Here is a 26,781-nt window from a genome sequence, read left to right as displayed (position 1 = left end):
GCTGATTATGAATAACATATGATGCTGCATGGCTGCAGTAGTGGCCTCGCGATTTTGAAATTCTGAAATTTTAACACTTAAATCTGGAGGGATTTCTCCCAAAACCTGCTGGGTTCCGAGATTTGTTCCTGAGTCTCTGGGATCATGGCTGTTAAGCAGCTTGACCAGGAGCCAGAGAAGCCATTCGTGGGCGATGACTTGGGGTCTCGTTGGAGTGGGGAGGACAGGCCCGGCTCCGCCCCCATCCCGTGAGGACCTGCGTGTCTCATCACTGCGGGCCCAAACCTGACTGTCATCACTGCGGGCCCAAACCTCCCTGTTCAATGGCCTCTGGAAGATGGCAGCCAACCAGCCACCTAGGGGGAGCTGGACGCATTTCTAGTGGTCCGGACGCATTTCTGCCAAAAGCCACTGTGTTTTTTTTTTTTTTTATATCAGTGAAACACCACTGGGTTTTGAGATTTGTTTCTGAGTCTCTGGAATCATGGCCATTAAGCAGCTTGATCAGAAGCCAGAGGGACAACACCCTTTCCCCCCTGGGGCAGCCCAGCAATAGTAACCTACTGCGTGGCCCACACGCATTTCTGCCAAAAGCTGCTGGGTTTTGAGATTTGTTTCTCAGTCTCTGGGATCATGGCCGTTAAGCAGCTTGATCAGAGCCAGAGAGGCTGATAGTGGGCGATGACTTGGGGTCTCGTTGGGGTGGGGAGGACAGGACCGGTTCCACCCCCATCCCGTGAGGTCCTGCATGTCTCATCACTGTGGACCCAAACCTGACTGTCCAATGGCCTCTGGAGGATGATGGCCACCGAGCCGCCAGGGGTAAGCAGGCGGAGGGCTAACACCCTTTGCCCCCTGGGGTGGCCCGGCAACAGTAACCGACTGCGTGGTCCGGACGCATTTCTGCCAAAAGCCACTGTTTTTTTTTTTATATCAGTGAAACACCACTGGGTTTTGAGATTTGTTTCTGAGTCTCTGGAATCATGGCCATTAAGCAGCTTGATCAGAAGCCAGAGAGGCTGTTCGTGGGCAATGACTTGGGGTCTCGTTGGGGTGGGGAGGACAGGACCGGCTCCACCCCCATCCCATGAGGCCCTGCATGTCTCATCACTGGGGCCCATACCTGACTGTCCAATGGCCTCTGGAGGATGGTGGCCATTGGACTGCCAGGAGGAACAGGCCAAGGCACGAAACCTATTCCCACCTGGGTTGGCCTAGCACCGGTAACCTACTGCAGGGACAAGATGCATTTCTGCCAAAAGCCACTGGGTTTCAAGATTTGTTTCTGAGTCTCTGGGATCATGGCCATTAAGCAGTTCAATCAGGAACCAGAGAGGCCATGCCTCAATTATATAGCTGAGTCAGAGGTGGTTTGTGGGTGTGTTTTGGCCGTTTACTTTCTTGGTAAACTTTGCCCCTAGTTTTTGGGGTCTGGCCAAAGGCACAGCAGCAATTTGGGGGTATCTGGAAGTCTGAAGCCGCCATCAGGCTGCTGATGCACTCGCCTCACAAGTACAGACTGACCTGCTGGCGGCACCATACCCCCCTTCCCCACAACATTATTCTTGATTGGGTTTCAGACATACAATGTTCCATCACCCATCATTTCCCCCATTCCATCCATCAAATGTATCCTTTCCAAATAATGTTCTTTGTGTCCTATAAAAGGGGCTAAATTATTTTGCCTCTGGCCTTTTTGTTTTATCTTTATTTTTAAAATAACATTTCAATTATTTAAAATAAACGACCAGCATCTTGTCTGTCAATCCTAGCTCTTGGAATTGTCAACTATTTCCCACACGTTCTCATTGATCTACAGTGGCAATTACCATAAAATGAAAAGATAATATGATTCCAGTTTCACGTGGAATCCTCTAGAATATAAGATTCAACCCAGAGATAGGACAGGTCCACTGTTTATGTCCTGAAGCAATTTACAGCATGATTGTCAAGGCTCAGGAATCACCATGGAAACAAATGTGAAAAAAAAACAGTAATAGGGTGTACCACAAAATTCTCCCTTACCTCACTGTAGTTGAGTTTGTTCTGTCGTGCCAACATGATCTCTGGAGTATCAGGCATGATGTGAATTTGAGTCTTGTCTTTGTCCCATGCTTCTGTATATAAACGCTATCAAAGAAGATAGTGATATAGAACCATTTAAAATAAAATTACAAAGTGTCAAATTAAGACAACATTGTTTTTGTTATTAGGAAAAATAGAATTAATTATTTCATATTCAGTTGCAAATTTGACTCTTCATTAAGGTTATCAAAACTGAAATTTACAATAATAGAAATTATTTAGGGGGTTTCCCTTCCTTCCTTCCTTCCTTCTTTCCTTCCTTCCTTCCTTCCTTCCTTCCTTCCTTCCTTCCTCCCTCCCTCTTTGCCTCCCTCCCTCCCTCCCTCCCTCCCTCTCTTCCTCCCTCCCTCCCTCCCTCCCTCCCTCCTTTCCTCCCTCTCTCCTTGCTCCCTCCCTCCCTCCTTCCCTCCCTCCCTCCTTGCTCCCTCCCTCCCTCCCTCCCTTCCTCTCTTACTCTCTTCTTTCCTGGTGTTTTGGCCCATACCTGGTGGTTCTCAGGTGTAACTCCTTGCTTTGCACTCTGGGATCACTCCTGACAGTGCAAGAGGGACCTTATGGGATGCAGGGTATCAAGTCTAGGTCAGCAGCATGCAAGGCAAGTGCCTTACTCACTATACTATCCCTCTGGTACTATTTAGGAAATTTCAAGTATGTGATTTAAGAGGTAAGTGTGATTCTGTGCCTTCATGGATCACCTTGAGTCTTCTTGTCATGGAAGTATAATCATATCAACAGTTGGTACTCACCTTGTTCATGGTGATGGCATTGTTCTTGGCCAACACCTGTTCCAGGGAATCTGTCACACTGGTAAACTTCAGCTTGTCTGGAGGCTGGCGGTAGATGTTGTCACTCAGAATCTCTGTAGCTCTCTTGCATTTTTCCACATCCAGAGACCCAATGGGAACCCATCCAATGCCTCTCATCCACTGGAGATCTGCTTTATAAACATTCTGTGAAGAGGAGAATGTCAGAAACTCTTTAGCCAGACCAAAAGATTGAGGGTAAAAATGCAAGTGAAATAAATAATAAAGTATGTTCCTGGTGGCTGTGGGATAGTTTTGTTCTTGTTGCTTTTCTCAGAGAAAAGAATCACACTGGAGTTGACTGACTGAAAGAGGGATTACATCCAGAAATGACAAAGAAATATCTCAACACTAACAAAAAGTGACCAAGTGGAGAAGAAGTGATCCAAACTGATGTCAGCTCAGTGAATTTATTTTAATCTCTCTGCACACTGGATATGAATGCCAACCCAGAGTGAGAGAAATGACATATTTGCCCAATTACAGGAAAATTAATGCTGGACTTCCTCAGATGAAAGGCTCTGCAGCTATTAAAAGCCAGATTTTTAATACATTGATCATGAACAGAAATGTCACTAACATGATACTGAATAAAGACAGCACATTAAAGACTATGTATAGACAAAGAACAGGAGTGTTCTTTTTGTAGCAGTTGGATTTTGGCCCTTTGTGTATTTTTCTCACATTTCAAAAATACATGTGGTGCTCAATTTCTTTAAAAATAACTTGGGGTGTCAAAAGAAGGGTTGAAATACTAACATCTATTAGCTACCCTTAAGAATGCCATTTACTGCGGTACTCTGTCCTGTGCTTGGATACTTTTAATAAGAGTTGTCAATGTTAGAAATTCTTGAATAAAACTGATTTAAAAAATTAAAACGAGCTAAAATGCAAAGATGATGTGGAACCCTGAAGCCCTACCTGCCACAGACCTTTAGTGGCTTTAACACTGGTCAAGATTGGGACAATTAATGAGCATTTCAGTTGTCCAGGGCCTCAGTCTCTTCCCATGCAGTTCTTAGGACAGGAAGCATGGACCTCTTTCTTTAATTCTTTCTTTCTTTATTCATTTAATTAGTTTTTTGGGCCATGCTTGGCAGTGCTTAATGTTTTCTCCTGGCTCTCTGCTCAGGGGTCACTCCTTGGGCTTGGGAGTCTATATGGGGTGCTGGGGATCAAATCCAGGTCAGTCACGTGGAAGGCAAGAACCCTACCCACTATACTATACTCTGGATCCCTTATTTTTAAATCACTACTGTTCCATGTTTTTGCATACCCATTCAATATACATAACTGTTGCACAGCAATGAAACCGAGCCTTGTACAGCTTTTTGATGATTTTCACTGTAACTGCAATTAAGTAGAAGATATAAACTTATTCTACAACTGGGACAAAAATCCTATTGGAATTACTTTATGCTGATTAGTTACTCCTCTGTAAATAACAACAGTAACAATTTTTCACTCTGGACCAAATTTTAATTTCTAATACTTCTCAAATTACTTAGGCCATACAGCAGGCTGATGGAGAAAAGGCAGGAGCTGCTTGTCAACATGTCACTCTAAGCGGGACATTAGTCATTTTTACTATCTTTCATATGAAGGCAAAGCCTTTCTTTTAAAAATAAATTACAAAACAATGAGCTCTGTATATGGAATGCAATGGAATAGATGTGGGGGGTTGCATGTTATCTGGAAACTAGCAATTATTGCATAATGAATTTTTGGCTTTATCATCAGAAATCATCTAATGCTTAATGATTTATTCAAATGCTTATGAATGCACATTGCAGGAAATGCACTCTTCTACCTAAATTTGGGAGGGTGTCTCTGCTTCTGATAAAACTGGAGTCTGTCTTTACATTGTGACCATCTCTCACCCACCCACAGAGCCATGATAAGGAGGGAGAGTGTGGAATGAGTTTTCAGACAAAATAACCACTTGGTTTTCATGAAAACATCATTTAGTGGCATAGCAACCATTGTAATCTACTTGTTATAATCTCATTTGCTTGCAAGGAAAGGGGGCCTCCCTAGAAATGCTCAGGAGGCCTAAGAATGCTCAGAATCCTACCCCCAGGTATTCTTGGCCAACCCGACCTTTGGTTCGATGCAAGGGCCTAAAGATGCAGAAATGCCTGGGTCCTGAGGTTCCAGGGTTTACCTGGTCCACTCCAATGATGATGGCCTTGAGGGTCACAGTCAGCAGTGCTTGAGAGAACATATAGTACTGAGGATTCAACTGAAGTTGCTACATGCAAGCATAATCCTAAACCTCTGTGCTACCTCTTCATTACACAGAGAAAAAAAATTTGATTTAATTTCCCTCTTCGGAGAAAAAAAGATGCCTTCCACTGGTGGACTCTGAATTTTAACAATCTAATTCCAGCTATGTTTTTGGTAAGATCTAGCTCGTTTCCTTGTAAAGATGATTAAGGCATCCTCAATAAAGCAATGCAACTGTTCTTTGTCTCAAATCTCATCCACTAACCAATAAACCTGACCTTGAATAGACCTAAGGATTGTACCTAAAAGATAATTTTTATAAAGTTTAAATATTTTCTGCATGCAGCTCTATTATGAAAGTACTCACATCGCTCTGGAGGTCATAGGCCTGTCGAGCATGGATGACATCATTCTGGTCAGGCAGGCACGTCCACTGGTGTATGTAGTTCCTGTAGTCTGTATCACTGACCAAGGTCTGGCACTTCTTGGCCAGCACCACCCCCAGCATGTCCACGGGGCTGGTGTACTTGGTCTTCCACTTCTCAAAGTCCTTCTTGTACTCCCTGTCACTCTGGATCTTGGCCACATGCAAGGACCACATCATCTTGGGGTCATCCTTAATGTCGCGGGCACCGATGTGATGGCCAAGTTGCTTGCGGTAACCATCTTTGTATTTGTACTGAGATTTAAAAATACACAAATCAAATTTTCATGATAAGTCTTTAGCAGCCACAAATCTGTAGAAAGTAATTTTCTTACATCACAATTGCTAAATAACCTCTGGTACTTATCTCAACTATTCTTGGGTGTTCGTCTCCCATTCTGTTACTTTACATTCCCCAGATGAGTACAGTCTTTCTATGTCTGTCCCTCTCTTTCTGGGTCATTTCACTTAGCATGATACTTTCCATGTAGAAACACTTGTATGTAAATTTCATGATTTCATCTTTTCTAACAGAGCATCAGCCAATTTACTATAAAGTTCTAGGGAGCAGAAGTGTACACAGTAGAGGGAAAACACCTATGGAAGTGGGGAACAGGCAATCTGAACCAAAGTTTTTGTAGTGGAGGGATGGACTTCATTTTGGTTTGGTTTGTTTGGAAGCCACGTCCAGTGATGCTCAGGAGTTATTCCTGGCTGTGCACTCAGGAATTATTCCTGGTGTTCTCAGAGAACCATGTGGGATGCTGGGTATTGAACCCAGGTTGATTGCATGCAAGACAATTGCCTTACCTGCTGTACTACTGCCCTGGCCCATAGAAATGGATTTTTTATGCTGAATGCATATCAAAAATAAAGTAATAATAAGCAATTGGTGTGTTTAATAACTAAAGCAAGTGTATTCAAGAAGCACTCTAGGTCAAGGACTATGTTCAGTATCCACCGAAGGAGAATTTATTGTTTTATAATGAAGTCACACTTTCAGTGGCAGAAGCAATTTTTTGTTCATTTCGAGAACCAGTGACACTAACGAAGCTGTTATAGCAGCCCAGCCTAACTGGTTACAGCAGAATCCTAAAAAAATCATACATTCTAGTCCCACAGAGGCCAACCATATTTTTATTACTCCATAAACATTGACTCTTGTCTTAAAATAGGAGCCAATGATTTAAAAGTACAGGTTCGAGTCTCAAGCCAGCTGAAAAAGTGTCGAGGAGTGAGCAGGAAGCAGTTAGGTGTAGTGGGAAGAACATGGAGTGACCTAAATTTCAACTCTAGGACTCAGCAAGAATTTGGCTTTAGGATTTGCTTAAGCAAATACACACAATGTAATAATAATACCCTAAAACATCTTGTTCCTGGTTTCATTATTTATTATTATTGACAAAAATCCATTTGTGGGGAAGGTCTAAGATACAGTGTTCTGAGATACACAGTGTTCCAATATAAAAGGCAGTGTTTGCCATGTTCTTCAGAGCAGACCCTGGTTGCTAGAGCAATCCCCAGGGGGAGCAGAGCTGGGAATTTTCGGTGGCACAGAGTGCTACCTTGCAGGGATGGGGCCATGAGTCCGATCCCCATCAACACCCATACATGCCAATCCTGGTCCTTGGCAGCTCTGCTGTCTGTGCCCTCTTGTACCAAAATGTCTAATTTCCAGTGCACAGCACTGCTACTAAGGTGTGAGGCCCCCCGTGAGCATCTTTGAGGTGTGTAAGCAGTGTGGTCTGAAGTACAGTCTGCCCCTAATCACATATTCAGAGTGAAGTTGACAACTCACATCACTGGCAATGTCCCGGGAAGCCTTCGCAGCCACAATGGGAATGGCATCGCTTCTCAGGTCATAACCTTTCTTCTTTGCCTCTTCATTGGCGAGTTTATACAGGCTCTGTGGGGAGAGAATCAGAATTAAAGCAAAAGTCTGAGCAGCAAAAATTTGGAAGTTATCGAATTACATTGCCCACATTCAAAATGATAGAAACTGAAAAAACATTCAGATGTTTAGCAACAGTGATAAGTAAATAAGTCATGTTATATCCTAAAATATGCCATAAAGCATCAGAAAGAATTGTGTGGATCTGGATAGAGCAGGAAGGAAGATGCTTGCCTTACATGCAATGAACCCCAATTAGAATGCCTGGTACCACGTCTGGTACCTGAAGCACTGCCAAGGCTCACTCCTCAGCATAGAACCATAAATAGTCAGTGAACACTGCTGGGTGTGATCTAACCCTGCCCATCCACCAACAATTTTTTAAAAAAAGCCATGGGAAACATATTGGAAACTTGATAGGGATTAAAATAATAAGCTAAGTTCTACAGGTACAATAATCTTAAAAAAAAATAAGTGCCTCATCTAGCAGTGTTGGTGGGGACGTGCGGTACCAGGGAAAGTACTACCACTTGAGGTATCCTTTTAGCCCCTAAAAAATCTAACTTTTAGGATTCTAAGTCTTTTACATTTTTGGTTGAAATAAAACCTTGAAAAACATGCCTATGTAGGATATTGTACCTTTCTTTAAAGAAAAAAAAGTCAAATTAACTATATTTCAATGGTATGTGTCACTGTCACTGTCACTATCCTCCCATTGTTCATTGATTTTCTTGAGCAGGCCCAGTAACGTCTCCATTGTGAGAATTTGATGTTACTGTGTTTGGCATATCGAATACGTCACGGGGAGCTTGCCAGGCTTTGCCCTGAAGATGAGATACTCTTGGTAGCTTGCCGGGCTCTCCGAGAGGGGTGGAGGAATCGAACTCAGGTCGGTCTTGTTGGCTACGTGCAAGGCAAATGCCCCATCCACTGTGCTATCACTCCAGCCCCCAATAGTATATATTAGTTTAATATTTTTCAATTAAGGCAGCAAGTAGGTTTTGAGACAATCAGGAAAGTTTGAGTTGACACACATGAGTTTAAGGTGACAAAATGGGAAAAGGAGGAAATGCTTTAGTCATTCATCGTGGAAATAAATTCAGTCAATGTTTACTTTGCAACACTAATGGTGTTGGGTACTTGGCTGTCAAAGGTGAGTGTGAGTCCTCTCCTATCTTTTGGATTTCTGAGTAAAGTAATGGTAAGTCTGGGGTTGGAGCGATAGTACAGCAGGTAGGGCATTTGCCTTGCATGCAGTCGACCCGGTTTTGATTCCCAGCATCCCATGTGGCCCACCAAGTAGCTCCAGGAGTAATTCCTGAGTGCGAAGCCAGGAGTAGCCTCTGTGCATAGTTGGGTGTGACCCAAAAGCCAAAAAAAAAAAAAAAAGATAAGACTGATAGCCAATGGAGCAGCTTGCTAAGAGCATGAGAGATGATTGAACCCCATTATTATAAAGACTTCCAGGAAGGAATAATTTATTCTGAAGTGAAAATTAGGAAAGTTCCCACAGATAAAGCATTTGCATTGGGTTTTGCCTGAACAGTTGGATTCTGAAAGACTGAGGTGACAGTCACAACACAGGGAGTTGTGTGAATGCAGACTTGGGAGAGGAGAGCACAGGGGTACCACAGGAAGGGGTTGCTGTCCCCCCCCCCCCCCCGCCCCCAGAAGTGGCAGGAAGAGGCTGAAATGAGCCTGGCGCGAGTCTGTGAAGCAGTGTCTTCCCTTACCTCGCTGTAGTTGATTTTGTTCATTCTTGCCAACATGATTTCCGGGGTATCCGGCATGATGTGGATCTGGGTCTTGTCTTTGTCCCAGGCTTCTGTGTATAAGCGCTACCAGAGCAAAAATAGTGTTATCGCGGGGAAAATGCAAAGTCTAGTTAACAGGAATTTCAAAGACACAAGAACTTTATAATCAAAGGTTTTAAAAAATTATGATTTTATACATATTATGTATTTGATATGTTTCTTTCTCTAATCAATTAATAATAAAACAGATGCTTATAAGTGTTTTCTATTTTTAAAAACAGTTACAAAGTTTTTCATGACTGGGTTTCAGTCAGACAATGTTCCAAAGCACCCCATAAATACTTTCTAAAAGACTGAAATGTATGTTAATAATTCAAAGAAATTGAGGCGAATGGGGGTGTAACTCAGGGTCACAAGCATTGTATGTAAAAGGATTCTATCCCCAAATCCCCAAACAAACCAAAAACCAAAAAAAAAAGTAAATTAAGAGTATTTTTCACAAAAATTTTTAATATAAAATAGGACATAAAGGAATTGCTAAAGTATAAATTTAAAATAGAAATGATTTATAGATAGGCGAGATAAATAAATATGCCCTTTTTATTTTGTCAATTGTGATTTTTTTCTCTGATTCAGCTTTATTTATCTTAATTTGGTGCCCTAATTTTTGTAGCCTCACCTTATTCATGGTAATGGCATTATTCTTGGCCAACACTTGTTCCAGGGAATCAGTCACACTAGTAAATTTGAACTTGTCTGGAGGCTGGCGATAAATTTTATCACTCAAAATTTCAGTTGCCCGTTTGCATTTTTCCACATCCAGAGAGCCAATAGGAACCCAGCCGATGCCTCTCATCCACTGGAGATCTGCCTTGTACATGTTCTGTGGACATAAAATAGTCAATAAATATTTCCCTTGCTCTGGAAAAACATTTGCATATAAAGGAAGTGCAAAAGTAAAAGCACTCTTTAAAAAATACAGACCGTTCATAGTTTTTCACTAATAAAATTTTTAAAAAATAAAATAAAGTTATTTGGGAACTAAGCAAGTATTACACAGGGTAAAGTACTTACCTTAAACACCCGAGTTGAATCAAAAAAAAAAAAAAAAACCAGACCACTCCGCTTTTCAAAAGTTCCCACTAGGTCAGTACTTCTTTTGCAAAAGATGTACTTAAGTATTTATTTTAGTTAAATAAAAAAAAATCCAAAGAAAACACTCCCTTTTAATAATGAAAGCCCCAAAAATGAAGCCAGTGTTCAGCATCTGTTTGCAACAGCCTTTAATAGAGGCTGTGCCTAGACCAGAACTGAAACTGGCATTGCCAACATTCTGCTGTGACTGTTTACGGCTGACATTATAGATAGCCTGTCAGTTCAACTTGATTTGTAGCTCAGTTATCTTAGGCTTTATGTGCTATCAAGTATTAACTAGTATGTTATTTGGGGAGTCAGGGAATGCTTTAATATTTTTCTTATAAAATAGTGGTAATTGCTTCTTTGTACCATCTCAACTGATAAGAGTTTTCATAGTAATTCTCTATTTTGGATAGTGGGGAAAACTGTTTAGTTGGGTAGACAGACAGGATCCCAGAAAAAGAAAATTATGTTTTGGTCTGGAGGATTAAAGGATTAACACTCACAAGAAAGACAAGCAATTTCCCCACAGCAAGGACGAGTGAATTTTGTATCCACTACAGTACACTATCCAAATGGTGTTAATTCACTAGTTTCCCACCTTGGCCCAAAATTGTGATTTTTGGCTACTTACATCACTCTGGAGGTCATAGGCCTGTCGAGCATGGATGACATCATTCTGGTCAGGCAGGCACGTCCACTGGTGCAGGTAGTTCCTGTAGTCTGCGTCACTGACCAAGGTCTGGCACTTCTTGGCCAGCACCACCCCCAGCATGTCCACGGGGCTGGTGTACTTGGTCTTCCACTTCTCAAAGTCCTTCTTGTACTCCCTGTCACTCTGGATCTTGGCCACATGCATGGACCACATCATCTTGGGATCATCATGTATCGCTCGGGCTCCAATATGGTGGCCGAGCTGCTTACGATAGCCTTCTTTGTACTTGAACTACAAGGAAAAATGATTGTGGTTATTACCTATTTTAACTTCTTTCAGTAAAAAGAAACCACTAATCTCAAATTTTCTTATTTATTAAAAATAGAATGATTTCTGTGAATATGAAAAAATACATGCTTCTTACAAACCATTTAAAACTAAACCATAAGTATATATAAAAATGCATTCACTCTGGTCCCCAAAATTTAAATGCATGGACCAGAAAAATAGTACAGCAGATAAGGTGCTTGCATTGCATGTGTTCAACCCAGGTTTGATCCTTGGAATCCCATATATTCCCAGATGGAATCACCCCACCAGAAGTGAGTTCCTAAGTGCAAAGCCAGAAATAACCCCTGAGCACTGTTGGGTGTATCCCCAAAACCAAACCAACAAACAAACAAAAACAAAAAGGAAAATTAAAATTAAAATTTTCTGCTGTTTAGTGATAACCACTATTTAAATTTCTGTGTGGTGTGTATTTTGATGTGTATTCATGCATGCTTACATGAGAGAGAGAGAGAGAGAGACCAATAGGACTCATATTATATACTTATATCTAATTGCTTCTTTCCTATTATCATTCAAATATTTCTCTGTATCACTATTTCTTATGCTACATTATTTAATGGAAGCATATTTTAATATGCATTAATGCTTTTAACCCTCCTAGGATTGTCAATCATTTATTTTAAAAGGATGGTAGTCAATTCCCACATATGAAAAATAGAATAAAAAGAAAGGCCCTCCCGTTGATCATCGATTTGCTCGAGCGGGCCCAGTAACATCTCCATTGGAGACTTTGTTGTTATTGTGTTTGGCATATCGAATACGTCACGGGGAGCTTGCCAGGCTCTGCCGTGTGGGCGAGATACTCTCGGTAGCTTGCTGGGCTCTCCGAGAGGGGCGGAGGAATCGAACTCGGGTCGGCCATGTTGGCTGCGTGCAAGGCAAACGCCCTACCGCTGTATTTTTCACTTCACAAATAAAAAAACGGGGAAAAGTTTCTAAAATTTTGGGCAAATACATTTTGGAAATTAAACTAATATCTGGCCGACCCCGGCAAGCTACCAAGAGTATTCGATATGCCAGACACAGTAACAACAAAGTCTCCAATGGAGGCGTTACTGGGCCCGCTCGAGCAAATCGACGATCAACGGGAGGGCCTTTACCTTTACCTTTACCAAACTAATATCTGCAGCCACTACTGACTTCAGAATCAAGCACACAACCCAGATGGTGGTCAAAAATCTAAATATAATTATATTTCCCATTCATTCAGCCTTCCTAGGATCACTGGTTCCTAGAAGAGAAGTTGAGTTTTAAAGGAATCCTACAAAAAGTTCATTTGCACATAATTATATTATATGGGAAAGTCAAAATATATCTGAACTAAGTCGAGTTTTTTTTTGTCTGGCAGGAAATGTCTGCCACTTTGAAATGCATATTGCTATTGACTCAGCCAGAAGCTAGAATTTAGCCTCTGTATTGAGAACAATTTTTTTACCATTGTTTTAAAATAATGGGAAAAAGAACTGTGAGCAAGAGCTTGAACCTCACCAATTATTTGTTTTACTCTATATCCAAAAGGAGAAAAATGATAATTCTGAGCATGCTGAAGAGAAAGAATCTTGAAATTGAACTTACTTCACTCGCTATGTCCCTCGAGGCTTTGGCAGCTCTGATGGGAATGGCATCTAACCGCATGTCATAACCTTTCTTCCTGGCTTCTTCTAACCCAAGTTTGTAGAGTTTCTGAATTAGATAAAAACCATCATAAGTTTGATGCGTAAAGGGTAGGGAAAGGGAACTGTTCTGTGTACGGCCTCTATTGCTTACCTCACTGTAATTTATCTTGTTTTGTTTAGCGAGTAAAACTTCAGGGGTGTCTGGCATGATGTGAATAGAGGTTTTATCTTTATCCCAAGCTTCTGTATAGAGGCGCTAAAATCAACAGAAAAGGACATGATTGCACCAGCCAGGAAGGAATATGCACATAAAATATTTACATAAAATGTATCTGGTTCTTAGAGTAAAAGAGATTGCTCTGGCTTGATATGTGTGACACTTTTGACTCTAAGGGAAGGCAGAAGAAGCACAACACCTACTTGAAAACCCTTAAATGGAAAGCAAAAGAATGAATTAAGGAGTTCAGGGAGATAGTGCAGGGGTCGGCAGCACATGCTCAGGAACACAGTTCAACCCCTAGCACTGCATACCCCTGTCCCAGCACTGCCAACTACAGCCCCTGAGGTGCCCAGTCCCAAAATTAAATACATATTTTTTATAAAACTGATGTCAGTGTTTGTAACACACATAGTCACCTTTAACATACTCATTAAGTAAAGAAAAGACAGACAAGAGAAAGAGAGGAAAAGGAAAGACTTACATGGTTCATGGTAATAGCATTGCTTTTTGCCAAAACCATTGGGATGGAGTTCATAAGGCTGGAAAACTTGAATTTATTGGGGTGCTGACGGTAAACATGGTCACTCAAAATCTCTGTGGCCCTCTTATTCTTCTCAGCCTCAAGAGAACCAGTGGGTAACCAACCAATGCCTTTTAGCCACTGAAGGTCAGCCTTGTACACATTCTGAAGTGGAAAACGACAAATGGCAGAAGTGTAAGCACTAGTGCTATATTTCCACAGAAAGAAAAATGGCATATTACACTGTATGTTAACATTTGAATCTTAGGAGACAAAAATTTTTTGGTATGTCTTGCAAACCAGCAAAATATTCAGATTAAAAGCTTACTCAAAAAACATTCTAATTGTTCAGTACATAGAGAATAACCCAACACAACTATATCAACCATCTAAAGTTTTCAAAGAACAATGGGGTTTTTGCTGTTTCTTTCTTGGTGGAATAGTGGTGCTCCCAGATATCTAATTTAGGTTATTTCATAGAGTGGGGACAGTTGTCCAAGATAGTGAACTCAGCTGTATAAGTTTAGTCCTCTCACTGGGGGGAGGTTTGATACTTAGGAAAAGTGATGTGTTTTGTTGAACAAAGGAAAACCATACTCACATCGCTCTGGAGGTCATAGGCCTGTCGAGCATGGATGACATCATTCTGGTCAGGCAGGCACGTCCACTGGTGCAGGTAGTTCCTGTAGTCTGCGTCACTGACCAAGGTCTGGCACTTCTTGGCCAGCACCACCCCCAGCATGTCCACGGGGCTGGTGTACTTGGTCTTCCACTTCTCAAAGTCCTTCTTGTACTCCCTGTCACTCTGGATCTTGGCCACATGCATGGACCACATCATCTTGGGGTCATCCTTAATGTCTCGGGCCCCAATGTGATGACCAAGTTGTTTGCGAAAGCCTTCCTTGTATTTGTACTAAAGAAGGGAAAAATATATCTTATTGCTCTCAAGATTCACTTATGACATCATCTTTGTAGCAAATGACAAAGCATATTAACTTGAAGTATTTCACTAGTCCTAGTGTAAGGTTTTACTTTGATTGGAAAGATTAAAGGCTAAATCCTGTTACAAATTCCATACATAAGTAATTTATCCTTGAGCTTCTCCTTATCCCACAGCTTCTCTGGAATCATTTTGCTCTTTTAATTTTTGGCTCCTTGGAAGGTTTTGTTCAAGTTAAGGCTAGGTTGACACTGCTTTGAAGTATTAGGTTTCATTTCAATCAATATAAACAGGGGATAAACTCTTACTTCACTGGCAATTTCTCGGGATGCTTTTGCTGCTTTGATGGATAAAGCATCAAGGGGAAGATCATAACCTTTTTTCTTCAGTTCCTCGTAGCCCAATTTGTAGAGTTTCTGTTAAGAAATGAAAATCACTATAAGTAAAACTATTTCCCCAAAATAATTACAGCATAGTAAATCTAATGTGATAAATATTTTAAGAACCCGTGAGAATAGTATCTATGCTCTAGAAAATACAAATGCAATTGAAGATAATGCCCACTGATTGTTGATCAGCCTGTTTTAAATTTTCAAGCTCTTCAATTACCTTGGGCAACAGAATTAAATGTCAGCTCTCCCAAAATAATCACATGAATGAGGCTGGAAGTAAGTTGATAGAAAATTGAAATGAAACACTGTTTGGATGCTGTTTTCCAATCAACTGGGGTTTTTATTAGAAGTTTTTGTTAAAAAAGATAAAGACTTTCTACATAATACCCAAAGTAGGGAAAATTGCGTCTAATGGGTTGTCACTTCTACATAATTAATACATTGTATAATAGTCTTTTTCAGAGTAATACAGAGTCTGTCTAAAGTAGAATCTAGAAACAAAGTAGAATCTAGAAACAAAGTCCTTTTAGTTTGGAAAATGTAAGTTTTTTTCAGAAAATTTTAAATGATAATGTTTCAAATCTTAAATAAAATCATTTGTTTCTTCAGACTTGCTATATAATTAAATCATTGGGAATAAAATTTAATTCACTGTATTCAGAAGTCAGCTTAAAATGCCTCTCTATCTCAAATTTGTACTTTATACATTAATCCTTTGAGGCACCATTCTAATGCATTATTTAATGCCAAAGTCTTTCACTAAAAGTTTCAGTGAGTTCTCTCTCTGTACAGTTCACTTTTTTAAATCTCTAAACTTTGGGAAATTATGTTATGATGAAAAAATTAAGAATGAAATATCTCTTCATGGGTTTTGTATGCTCATTCATTCAAAATTTCATCCATATTAGGAGGCATATTAAGCAGGCAATGCAGACTTTGTCTTAACTGTCTCCCAAGGACTTCCTAGTCACACAGAAAGCGGTATAAACCATTATACAGCTATAAATTCTGTCACACTCTTTGGCACTATTGCGACATGGGAAGATGCCATTGTTGAGAACATTGACGAGGAATACGATCGACTGGTTCAGCACCTCCATGAATGTGCGAGGAACGCCAAGAGAGAGATAGCCACAAAAAAACGCTTGTCTTCAAAAACTCTTGAGCTAATTCGCCAGCGTGGTTTGGCGCATGCCTCAGGCAACCGCAAGCTAATGTCCAAGCTCGCAAAGCAGTGCAGAGATGTGATCAAGGAAGACCTCAAAGAGAGAAGAGCAGAAGTACTGGTAGATGCGGCAGAAGCTGGGAAAAGTATTCGTTATGCCCGCCTGTCCTTCGCCAACTACAAGACCAAGATGACTGCCCTCCGACATCCTGATGAATCCATCACATCCTCCAGAACGGCAATGGAGAAGATTATCCATGACTTCTACTCAAATCTCTTCGATAGCCATGTCCACTTGCCAACATACCAAATTCCACAGGATGGATATATCGTTCCCAATGTTCTCCCTTCCGAAATCCGACACGCCATTTCGTCGGTAAAGAAGCAAACAGCACCCGGCCCAGACAAGGTCAGACCTGAACACCTGAAGAACCTGCTGTCAGTACTCGTCAATACACTGGCTCGGCTCTTCACTCGCTACCTGTCTGAATGCAAGGTTCCGTCCCAATGGAAAACCAGCAGGACCGTACTACTGTTCAAGAAGGGACACATCCATGACATTGGCAACTATCGCCCGATCTGCCTATTGTCTGTCATCTACAAGTTGTTCACTCAAGTCATCCTAAATAGGATTGGCAGAACACTAGATGAAGGACAACCATGCGAGCAAGCAGGGTTCTGCAAAGGATTCAGCACCATCGACCATATCCACACAATAACCAAACTCATTGAGGTTTCTCGGGAGTTCAATATGTATCTCTGTTTAACGTTCATTGATTTAAAGAAGGCCTTTGATTCTGTTGAGACGGAAGCGGTCATTGAAGCCCTAGCCAATCAGGGCATTCAAGCCCAATACATCAAGATCCTCCGTGAGCTGTATTGTGGATTCACTACCAGGATCTCACCATTCTACAAAGAAGTGATCGTTGATGTCAAGAGAGGGGTGCGGCAGGGTGATACCATTTCACCAAAACTCTTCAGTGCCACCCTCGAGAACATCATGGGATGACTAGAATGGGAAGGAATGGGAGTGAAGATAGATGGTCGGCAACTACACCACCTCCGCTTTGCTGATGACATTGTTTTAATAACACCAAACATCAGCCAAGCGGCACAAATGCTGGCCGACTTTGACCGTGAGTGTGGAAAGGTAGGACTACAGCTGAATCTTACGAAGACAATGTTTATGAAAAACAGCCTCGTTCCTGATGCCCCATTCGCTCTCAATGGAACGACCATCTCCGAATGCAACAGCTATGTGTACCTAGGTCAAGAAATCAACATGACAAATGACCTGGCACCCGAGCTGCGCAGGAGGAAGAGAGTGGCTTGGAACGCCTTCAAGAACATTGAAGAAATAATTAAGAGGACGAAGAACCTCTGGCTCCGGGCACATCTCTTTGATTCCACTGTTCTTCCTGCATTAACATATGCCTCAGAGACCTGGGCCCTACACAAACAGGATGAGAACGCTATTCAGGTCTCCCAAAGAAGAATAAAAAGAGCTATGCTTGGAATATCACGTTTCACTCAAATGAGAGAAAAAATCCGGAGTTCCGACATCTGTTGACGATCAGGGACGCTGTCTCATTTGCCAAGGTGTCAAAAATCAGATGGGCTGGTCACGTAATGAGATTTAAAGACGACCGCTGGACTAGAGCTGTTACTGACTGGATTCCACGGGAATCTCAAAAGACCGCATGGCCGCCCACCTACCAGATGGTCAGACTTCTTCGTGAAGATCATGAACGATCGGTTTGAGGCTCTTCATGTTCCCATAGTGAACAGATGCCATTGGGCTACACTAGCACGTGACAGGGACAAATGGAGATGTTACTGGTGCCCGCTCGAGCAAATCGACGACTAACGGGAAGTTAAGTGATTAAGTGATTAAGTGATTAAATTCTGTCACAGTATTGACATTAGTAAAACTCCATAAAAGATGGTGATCCCAAGAGCATAGCTTGGGCATTAAGCAGGCTGTATCACTTAGGTTTATATAATTACACTTGGTGACAGTCACAAAATGATGAAATCCCCTAACAGAACATTTTTCAGAATGCATGCTCATCAATAATAATGGAATACAAGCAGCAAATGGCATAAACCTCCAACTTTCCCCGAGATAAAGAGTATCAATATTTTGATGTTTCAGTTCAAAGTTCCATTAATCAAACTAATTAAAGAACTCAATATAAATTCCAAAATAAATTCATTAATTTGGAAGTTATTAAAGTGATTTTTTTCTTCTTTTTTGGGGGGGTTTTTGGGCCACACCCAGCAGTATTTAGGGTTGCACTCAGAGATCACTCCTGGTGGTGCTCAGGGGATCATATGGGGTACCAGGGATCAAACCAAGGTTGGCTGCATCTGAGGCAAGCACCTTACTTCCTGTCACCTCTCTGGCCCCTAAAGTGATCTTTTTGAAAACGTTTTGAATCTGGAAACTTACGTCACTTGTATTGACTAAGTTTGCTTTAGCCAGAACGATATCGGGTGTATCAGGCATGATGTGGATCTGAGTCTTGTCCTTGTCCCAAGCTTCTCTATAAAGTCTCTGAAATAAAAAGAGAGAGTAATTTAGTGATGGTTTTAGATCAGTGAATGTATAGTTAACTTCAAACAGAATTACTAAAGGACTCCAGCAACACTTTAAGCAGATGACACAAGCAGAAAATATTGACTTATCTAGCACATAACTTTCATATTAACTTTAAAATATCAGGTCATCATGGGAAGGGGGGCGTTCCGGTCCATCCTTCACGCCCTACCGAGGTCACCAGTTGCCCCCAACGAGCGGCTCTCCGGCACGGCCACGACCCCAGAAGCACAAGGACTTAGCGCAGAAAACCAGCCGTTTGGAGCAGAAAAGCGATTGGACTATGTGTTAAACCGCGCCATCATGCCTGCCCGGAGGGGAAAGGGTGTTGCTCCAATCACCCTCTCCTCTCTGGAAAGAAAGATGGCGGCCGCCAGGGAGCCTCGTGGACAGCAGGTTTGAGCCAGGGGTCGGGGGCGGCAGGGGCCTCATGGGAAGGAGGGTGTTTCGGTCCGTCCTTCACGCCCTACCGAGGTCACCAGTTGCCCCCCATGAGCGGCTCTCCGGCATGGCCACGACTCCAGAGCACAGAAACCAATCTCTTAACTATCTAACTTTTAATAGAAATACTTCCAGGGTTAATAAGTAAAATAGCAGAAATCCAAAACCGTGCGGCCGCTATTGCGGCCATGCGACATCATTTAATTCTTAAAACCCAGCTGTAGAAAGCAAATCATTTCACAACGCTTTTTCAGCATGTCTGATTTGGGGGGGGGGTTGTAAACTCTAAATAATAATGGTGCATCTTTTATCGAAACAATGAATCTAGTCAAAGTAGATAGAGTGTTAACTAGAACTCATCTGCCTCACAGGAATTGGGAGGGGTGGGAGGTGGGGTTCTATTGGGGTTCGCGGTTAAAAATAAGTATTGGTAAAGGGAAATGTGTTTGATATTTACATGACTGAGACCTAAACCTGAAAGCTCTGTAACTTTTCCCATAGTGATTCAATAAATAAATAAATTATTAAAAATAAATAAATAAATAAATAAATAAAATATCAGGTCAATTAAAGATGACATTTTCAGAGTTAAAATAATTGAAACACATAAAAAAATCAATCCAAGGGGCCAGAGAGATAGTACAGTGGGTAAGGCACTCGCCTTACACACAGCCAAGATAATACATCTGACCTGTTGGATTCCTGGCACCCTGTAAGGTCTCCTGAGTACCATTAGAAGTAATGCCTGAGTGCAGAGACAGAAATAAGCCCTGAGCACTCAAGAAAGCCAAAAAAGAAAAGACAGCATGAGTAGTTAGAACATTTACCAATATTATCAAAAGGGACTGCGGTAATTTTAAAGTTCTCTTTGTATGTTCAACTGAATGACAGTCCTCACCTTTTTGAAACATGGCATTTAAAATCCATTTCAAAATTATGAATTTCATTTTCTTATGTGGCTTATCATTAGTTATATCTCATAAATAATTAAGGTGGAGATTAGGATTCCAAAAAATTATATGGAATATATGAGTGATTAAAAATTAATGATTTCTTGGCATATTATTCATCATATATAACTTCATGTGTACACATGGGATACTAGTATTTGGCTATAGTAAATGATTAAAACCTGCATTTTGCTGCAAGTTGTATGGAACTAGAAATTAAAGTGATTCAGACAGAGAAGGACAAATAGTGAATGATCTCACTCATATGTGTAGTACATAAAGGAGCACAGTTAGGAAATAGACAATGTTCAATGAGACCCTGAGTTCCTGCCTGTTATTAGGGGTTGGGCAGAGGGAAAGGAAAGAACTTAAGGATAGTGGTAGAGGGATGTTGGCGCTCTGGTCTCAGGTGTTGTGAAGTGATACTGTATGTCTAAAACATTAATATTAACAGTGTTGTAAATCGTGGTACCTCAATAGAACAATTTAAAATAAACAATTTTGTCTCGTAAAAAAGAAAATTAAAAAAATTCTATGAGAATATATCAACACTTTTTGTTTTTCTTCAATAGAGGACCAAAAAACATACAAAAATCTCTCCGATGTATGGAAATCAGAGGGCTAAAATTTTAATGAAAAACAAAATATTGTCAGAAATTCTCACAAAATAGATGTGAATTACAGAGGAAAAAAATAACAAGTTGACAGTGAAGAAACAGGGAGACACCATTATAAGCAAATGATCAAAGTTAAAATTGCTAGTAAGAGAATAAATGTATACCATGTGCCTTCTGACATGGCATATAGAGGAGGGAACCAGCCCTGAATCTTATTATGGGGAAACATCAGACAAACCCATAGTGAGGGATTTTCTGTAAAATAATTGACCTGTGATCTTCACAAATGTCAAGGACTTGCATGACGGACATTCCAGATTAAAAATGACTAGAGACATGACAAATCAATTTAATATGAGATCTTGATTTAGGTCCTGGATCAGAGAAATTATTTTGCTATAAAGGGCATGATGATAAAGCTGACTAAATTCTATAGACTATTATTGTTCCAAGAATTATTTTCTAATTTTAAATCTTGCACTATGGTTATGCAAGAGAATGATTTTCAGGAAATACATGCTGAACTATGTAAGAACAGAGTGGCATAGTGAAACCACAAAATATATGTAGCACTGCACTGCAGCACTGTCCTCCCATTGTTCATCAATTTGCTTCAGCCGGCATCAGTAACATTTTCATTGTGAGACTTGTTACTATTTTTGGCATATTGAATACATCATGGATAGCTTGCCAGGCTCTGCCATGCGGGCAGGATTCTGTCGGTAGCTTGCCGGATTCTCCGAGAGGGACGGAGGAATTGAACCCTGATTGGTGGTTTGCAAGGCAAAAGCCCTACCCACTGTGCTATCGCTCCAGCCCTACAATATATATATATATATATATGTTATATATATTGTATACATATATATTATGGGGCTGGAGCGATAGCACAGCAGGTAGGGCGTTTGCCTTGCACGCCGACCCAAGTTCAATTCCTCCGTCCCTCTGGGAGAGCCCGACAAACTACCAAGAATATCCTGCCCGCATGGTAGACCCTGGCAAGCTACCCATGACATATTCAATATGCCAAAAACAGTAGACATAGAAAGATTGCATTCATCTGGGGAACATAAAGTAACAAAATAGGAGACTAACACCCAAGAATGGCCAAGATTAGTACCAGGAATTTTGCTCCATGGCTTGGAGGCCAGCCACACATGCTAAGGGAAAAGCTCAGATAGAGAAGGGAGCACCAAATAAAGGGTGTTAGGAGGATCCTCCCAGGATGGGAGAAGCATGCTGAAAGTACACTATAGACCAAACATGATTGCCACTCAATGCCTCTCTTGCAAGCCACAGGACCCAAAAGGAGAGAGAAAGAACAAAAGGGAATGCCCTGCCACAGAGGCAGGGTGGGATGGGGGGAATGGGGGGTGGGAGGGATACTGGGATCCGTGGTGGTGGGAAATGGGCACTGGTGGAGGGATGGGTATTTGATCTTTGTATAATTGAAACCTAAGCACAAAAATGTGTAAGTCTACAACTGTACTTCATGGTGTCTCACTAATAAACAAACAAACAAACAAACAAACACAGTAACAACAAGTCTCACAATGGAGACATTATTGGTGCCGGCTTGAGCAAATCGATGAACAACAGGACGACAGTGTTACAGTGCTATATCTATCTATCTATCTATCTATCTATCTAGATATAATGAAAAAGAGGGATGGAAGGAAGGGGAGAGGGAAAGAAAATGATATATATGTACATGTACACTAATATGTATATATACATATTAGTATATTTGTACTAATTTTGTGACTTTTCTGTGAACCTTAAATTATTTTAATATAGCAAAATTCAGATTCATTGGCTCTTTGGGCTTGTCAGTTTCCTATTGAGTTGTGACTGTGAGTTGTGTAGGATTGGCACCTTTCTCATTTGTCAACATGCTCTTTACAGTCCATTAGGCTAGAGATGCTGATGAGATTTAAGGACCAAAGCAAAACTTGCTGATGTCCATATTCATACATTATGATTCTGCATTAGTATTTCTGATAAAGTAAAACCAGTGCTTCGCAAACTCAACACTAGCAGTGTTATATACTGGGGTTATTCTTTGTTGGGGTCTCTCATATATTCTAGAAAGACTGGCAGAACCCCGATTTCTAGGCACTAGGTGCCAATAGGATTCTACCTTCAAGTTGTGACAACCAAAAAAGGTTTAAGATGTTGCCAAATGTCTTCTGTGGGACACAGAAAACCAGACTCTCCTGATTGGGAATCACTAAACTGGACCTTTTCTTCAATGGAACAAGTCACAATTATCCCATGGAAAACAGAGAAAATACTTATAGCTAATATCTGTTCAGAGATAGCTGAATTAGTCTTTTCAAAACAACATATAACAGACCTCTCTGGTTATGGTCTTTATATATTATATCAAAGCTAATGCAGAATATACGTGTAAAACAAACAGCATACTATGCATATGTAATAAAGCATTCTAAAACACATAATTATTAATATTTAGATTTTTAAACAAATTTCTAATTTATTTAATAAATTTTTATTAAGCACCCAATGTATGCCAGACATTACTACTGGTGCTGGAGAAGTAAGTATATACTGAAGATGGGTTACATAGAGAGGATTATCCATATATCTAAACTCAGCCAAACAAAATACGTCATTACTTGTAAAAAACCCACAGCTTTACAACATTTTAATTGTGCCAGGCACTCAGAATACATCCCACTTCATCCACACTGCCCCAACAGCAAAAACGTGTGGTCTTTCAAAGAAAGACATTTCAAAGAAAAATATATTTAATAACTTTATCATTATATTTTAAATACACAAATACAAAAATAAATTAAATAAACAAAAGTAAACTTTAGATGATAGAAGCTGACAAAAACCCATCTTCAGATGATCCAGTATAGGACTGTTGATAAATGAAGCAACCAAATACAAAACATTATGCATACCATTAAACTATGCTAGTCTACTAACTTATTAAGCAAGTTGTACTGTGAACCTACTGGATATCAGACACTATAAATTATTTTGTTACTCACATCACTTATATTTTTGGCATTTGTCTTTGCAAGAACAATATCCATTGCATCAGGAATGCTGGTGAACTTGTTTTTGTCTGCAGGCTGACGGTATTTCTTGTCGCTGATTATTTCTGAGGCCCTCTTGTTCTTTTCTGCCTCCAGAGAACCCAAGGGGCTCCATCCTATGCCTTTCAGCCACTCAAGATCAGCCTTATATATATTCTGTTAAAAACACAAAGCAAAGTATTGAAGTCCCATCCTCATCCAGACTTGATCTGGACTCAAGTGCATTCCAAACAGATACATGTTAGAGAACAATCCCTCTTTCTAGTTTATCTCCGTAACTAAGTCACTAATCATAATAAATGTAAAATCATATATAACATAGCATACTTAATAGAATCTGACCTCACTCTGCAGTTCATAAACTTTCTTAGCTTGAATAACATCATTCTGATCCGGCAGGCACGTCCACTGGTGCAGGTAGTTCCTATAATCAGCATCACTGACCAGGGCTTGACACTTCTTGGCCAGCACCACTCCCAACATGTCCACTGGACTGGTGTACTTGGTTTTCCATTTCTCAAAGTCCTTTTTGTATTCTCTGTCGCTCTGCATTTTGGCTACATTCATGGACAACACAAGCTTTGGGTCATCTTGCAGACTTCGGAATCCAATATGGTGGCCAAGCTGCTTGCGGTAGCCTTGCTTGTATTTAAACTAAAATCAAAGCAAACATCTCTTATTAATATGAGCAGAGATCAAGGTAAGTTTGCTTTTCTTTGCGTATTAGTTTTCTAAAACTGACAAAAGGAATGTCTTTAAGAACTTAGCAAAAAATGTCAAAAGTTAAGTGGAATATTTTAAAGAAATACTTTAAGTGAGTATTAAAAGGAATAATGGTAAGGTAAAGGTAAGGTAAAGGCCCTCCCGTTGATCGTCGATTTGCTCGAGCGGGCCCAGTAACGTCTCCATTGGAGACTTTGTTGTTACTGTGTCTGGCATATCGAATACTCTCGGTAGCTTGCCGGGCTCTCCGAGAGGGGCGGAGGAATCGAACTCGGGTCGGCCATGTTGGCCGCTTGTAAGGCGAACACCCTACCGCTTTGATGACAAGTTAACTCCAACCAGAGGCAGAACTATATTCTGTACTAGACGTCATAGTGCTCACTTTAAAGTATGAGATGTGTGATAGAAAATTTAAAGTGGAATCCATAATTAAGTTAAATTGCAGAAAACTGCATTAGTATTAAGTAATAAAAATAATACAACAATATTAGTAACAATATAAATAACATACTATTTTATTTATTGATGTTACATACTGAGTACATATTACTTTCTTGAAACCAAACTTCATATCTTTGTGTATTCAGAATGCCCAGAGGTTTAGGCTGCAATAAACTCAGTATAGGGAATCTGACTAATTTGATTATGAAATTATAGTGTCATTGATGCTGTAAAGGTCAGAGATAAAGCAGTTAGGAGCTCAGTTACTCTATTTTCCTGTTACAAGGGATGTCTTCATTCATTGTAAGACTATTTTTTGAAGTACTATATTTTGAGGGAAATTTAAAAAAATAGAATAAATTACAAAACTAATAAGAAGACTGAAGAACTTCTAAAAAAGTTCTAAAAACTACTACAAAAAAAGAAACAAGTAATAAATATGAAACCTGGGAAAAGATATTGGTATAAAAAGAAACAAGTTACTTTGTGGTGTCCTTTAACAACCTAGAATTGATCAGTAATAAGGAAATATATGACAATTAGAGGTGATCTAAGAATATGACCTGTCTTAAAGGACACCAAAAAGTTTGTATTTGTACAAATACAAATGCAAAATGTTGAAGAAAAAGAGAAGGTAGAACATTTACTGGAAGATTTGATTCAATAAACTTGAAGTTATTTTCAAATTCTAAATTACGCTATTCTAGTTTATTGTTAAGTGCTCTAATAGCCTGGAACTCTAATTGCTTGAAATTTTAGTGTCATAGATGCAAGAACCACTTGAAATTGAGAGGAGAGACATTCTTTACAATGGTGGGAAAGTTCACATGGAGTTAATTTGATTTTAGGGCAAGCTTTCGAAAGGTTCTAAGAGAACCATATGAAAGAGATTAGCACTGATTCATTAGCAAATTACCCTATTTCCAAGCTATCTTTAGTTTATGAGGAATACAAAACATAAAATGAAAATAAGTTTAATTTGGGGAAAATATTCAAGCATCATTATTGTTTTAGGTTCATCATCACATTGATCACTTTAATGAGGTAATAACCTAGAGGCTAGAAAATAAGTAATAATAGGTCATCTAATTAATTTAAGTATTTGCATAGCACCATATATTAATTTGAATGAGACTCTTCCCTTCCCTTTTATTCTTAAAACTGCTTGTGAGTCAGATTTTGTCTTTAGATACTCTTTTTTTCTACTTGTTATTTCAACCAACCTTCATGTCCAATCAAGTCCTTGTTTTTTTTTTTTAAGATTTTGATTAAGAGGTTAATGCTTCTTTTGAAATTTTGGTAATTCGTTTTTTATAACCAAGGTTTTCCAAATCTTTTGTGGTTACTTATTAGGATTAAGAATGAAATGTTTAATAAAAAAGTTTTTTAAAAATGAAATGTTTGTATATAGACTATTAAAGTCAAATATTTGTAAAAATTTAATCAGTTTATAGGAACTGTATTTTATTTACTTATCCAGTTTACTGTGCTTTCAATCATAACTAAAAGCTGTCCTGGAGAATAAGAACCCTTGTTTCATGAGATTTGAGCTAAATAAGCAGTAAATAATGGAGTTAAGTTATCTGAATCTTAAACCTAATTTCTGATGTTTTCTGGATTTCTTAAGCCACAGGCTAAAAGGTAAAGGTAAAGGCCCTCCCGTTGATCGTCGATTTGCTCGAGCGGGCCCAGTAACGTCTCCATTGGAGACTTTGTTGTTACTGTGTCTGGCATATCGAATACTCTCGGTAGCTTGCCGG

At 40.0% G+C, this 26,781-nt stretch overlaps 1 protein-coding gene across 1 annotated transcript in view; it reads right to left on the bottom strand.

Moving 5' to 3' along the window:
* NEB (nebulin) overlaps positions 1-26,781 on the bottom strand; it is a 234,600-nt gene that overhangs the window by 122,133 nt on the left and 85,686 nt on the right. Inside the window, exons 53-67 of the mRNA XM_056117623.1 lie at positions 24,200-24,511; positions 23,810-24,013; positions 18,632-18,736; positions 14,931-15,038; positions 14,284-14,595; positions 13,644-13,847; positions 13,094-13,198; positions 12,902-13,009; positions 10,955-11,266; positions 9,863-10,066; positions 9,163-9,267; positions 7,337-7,444; positions 5,482-5,793; positions 2,832-3,035; positions 2,026-2,130 (exon numbers count right to left, since the gene is read on the bottom strand). Coding sequence (XP_055973598.1) covers positions 2,026-2,130; positions 2,832-3,035; positions 5,482-5,793; positions 7,337-7,444; positions 9,163-9,267; positions 9,863-10,066; positions 10,955-11,266; positions 12,902-13,009; positions 13,094-13,198; positions 13,644-13,847; positions 14,284-14,595; positions 14,931-15,038; positions 18,632-18,736; positions 23,810-24,013; positions 24,200-24,511 — 2,808 coding nt within the window. The remainder of the gene's footprint in view (positions 1-2,025; positions 2,131-2,831; positions 3,036-5,481; positions 5,794-7,336; positions 7,445-9,162; positions 9,268-9,862; positions 10,067-10,954; positions 11,267-12,901; positions 13,010-13,093; positions 13,199-13,643; positions 13,848-14,283; positions 14,596-14,930; positions 15,039-18,631; positions 18,737-23,809; positions 24,014-24,199; positions 24,512-26,781) is intronic.

The sequence above is a fragment of the Sorex fumeus genome, unplaced genomic scaffold (genome assembly GCF_029834395.1).
Source record: "Sorex fumeus unplaced genomic scaffold, SorFum_2.1 ptg000035l, whole genome shotgun sequence".
NCBI lineage: Eukaryota > Metazoa > Chordata > Mammalia > Eulipotyphla > Soricidae > Sorex > Sorex fumeus.
Note: the sequence above shows the minus strand (reverse complement) of the source record. Positions and strands in the feature narration are given on the sequence as shown.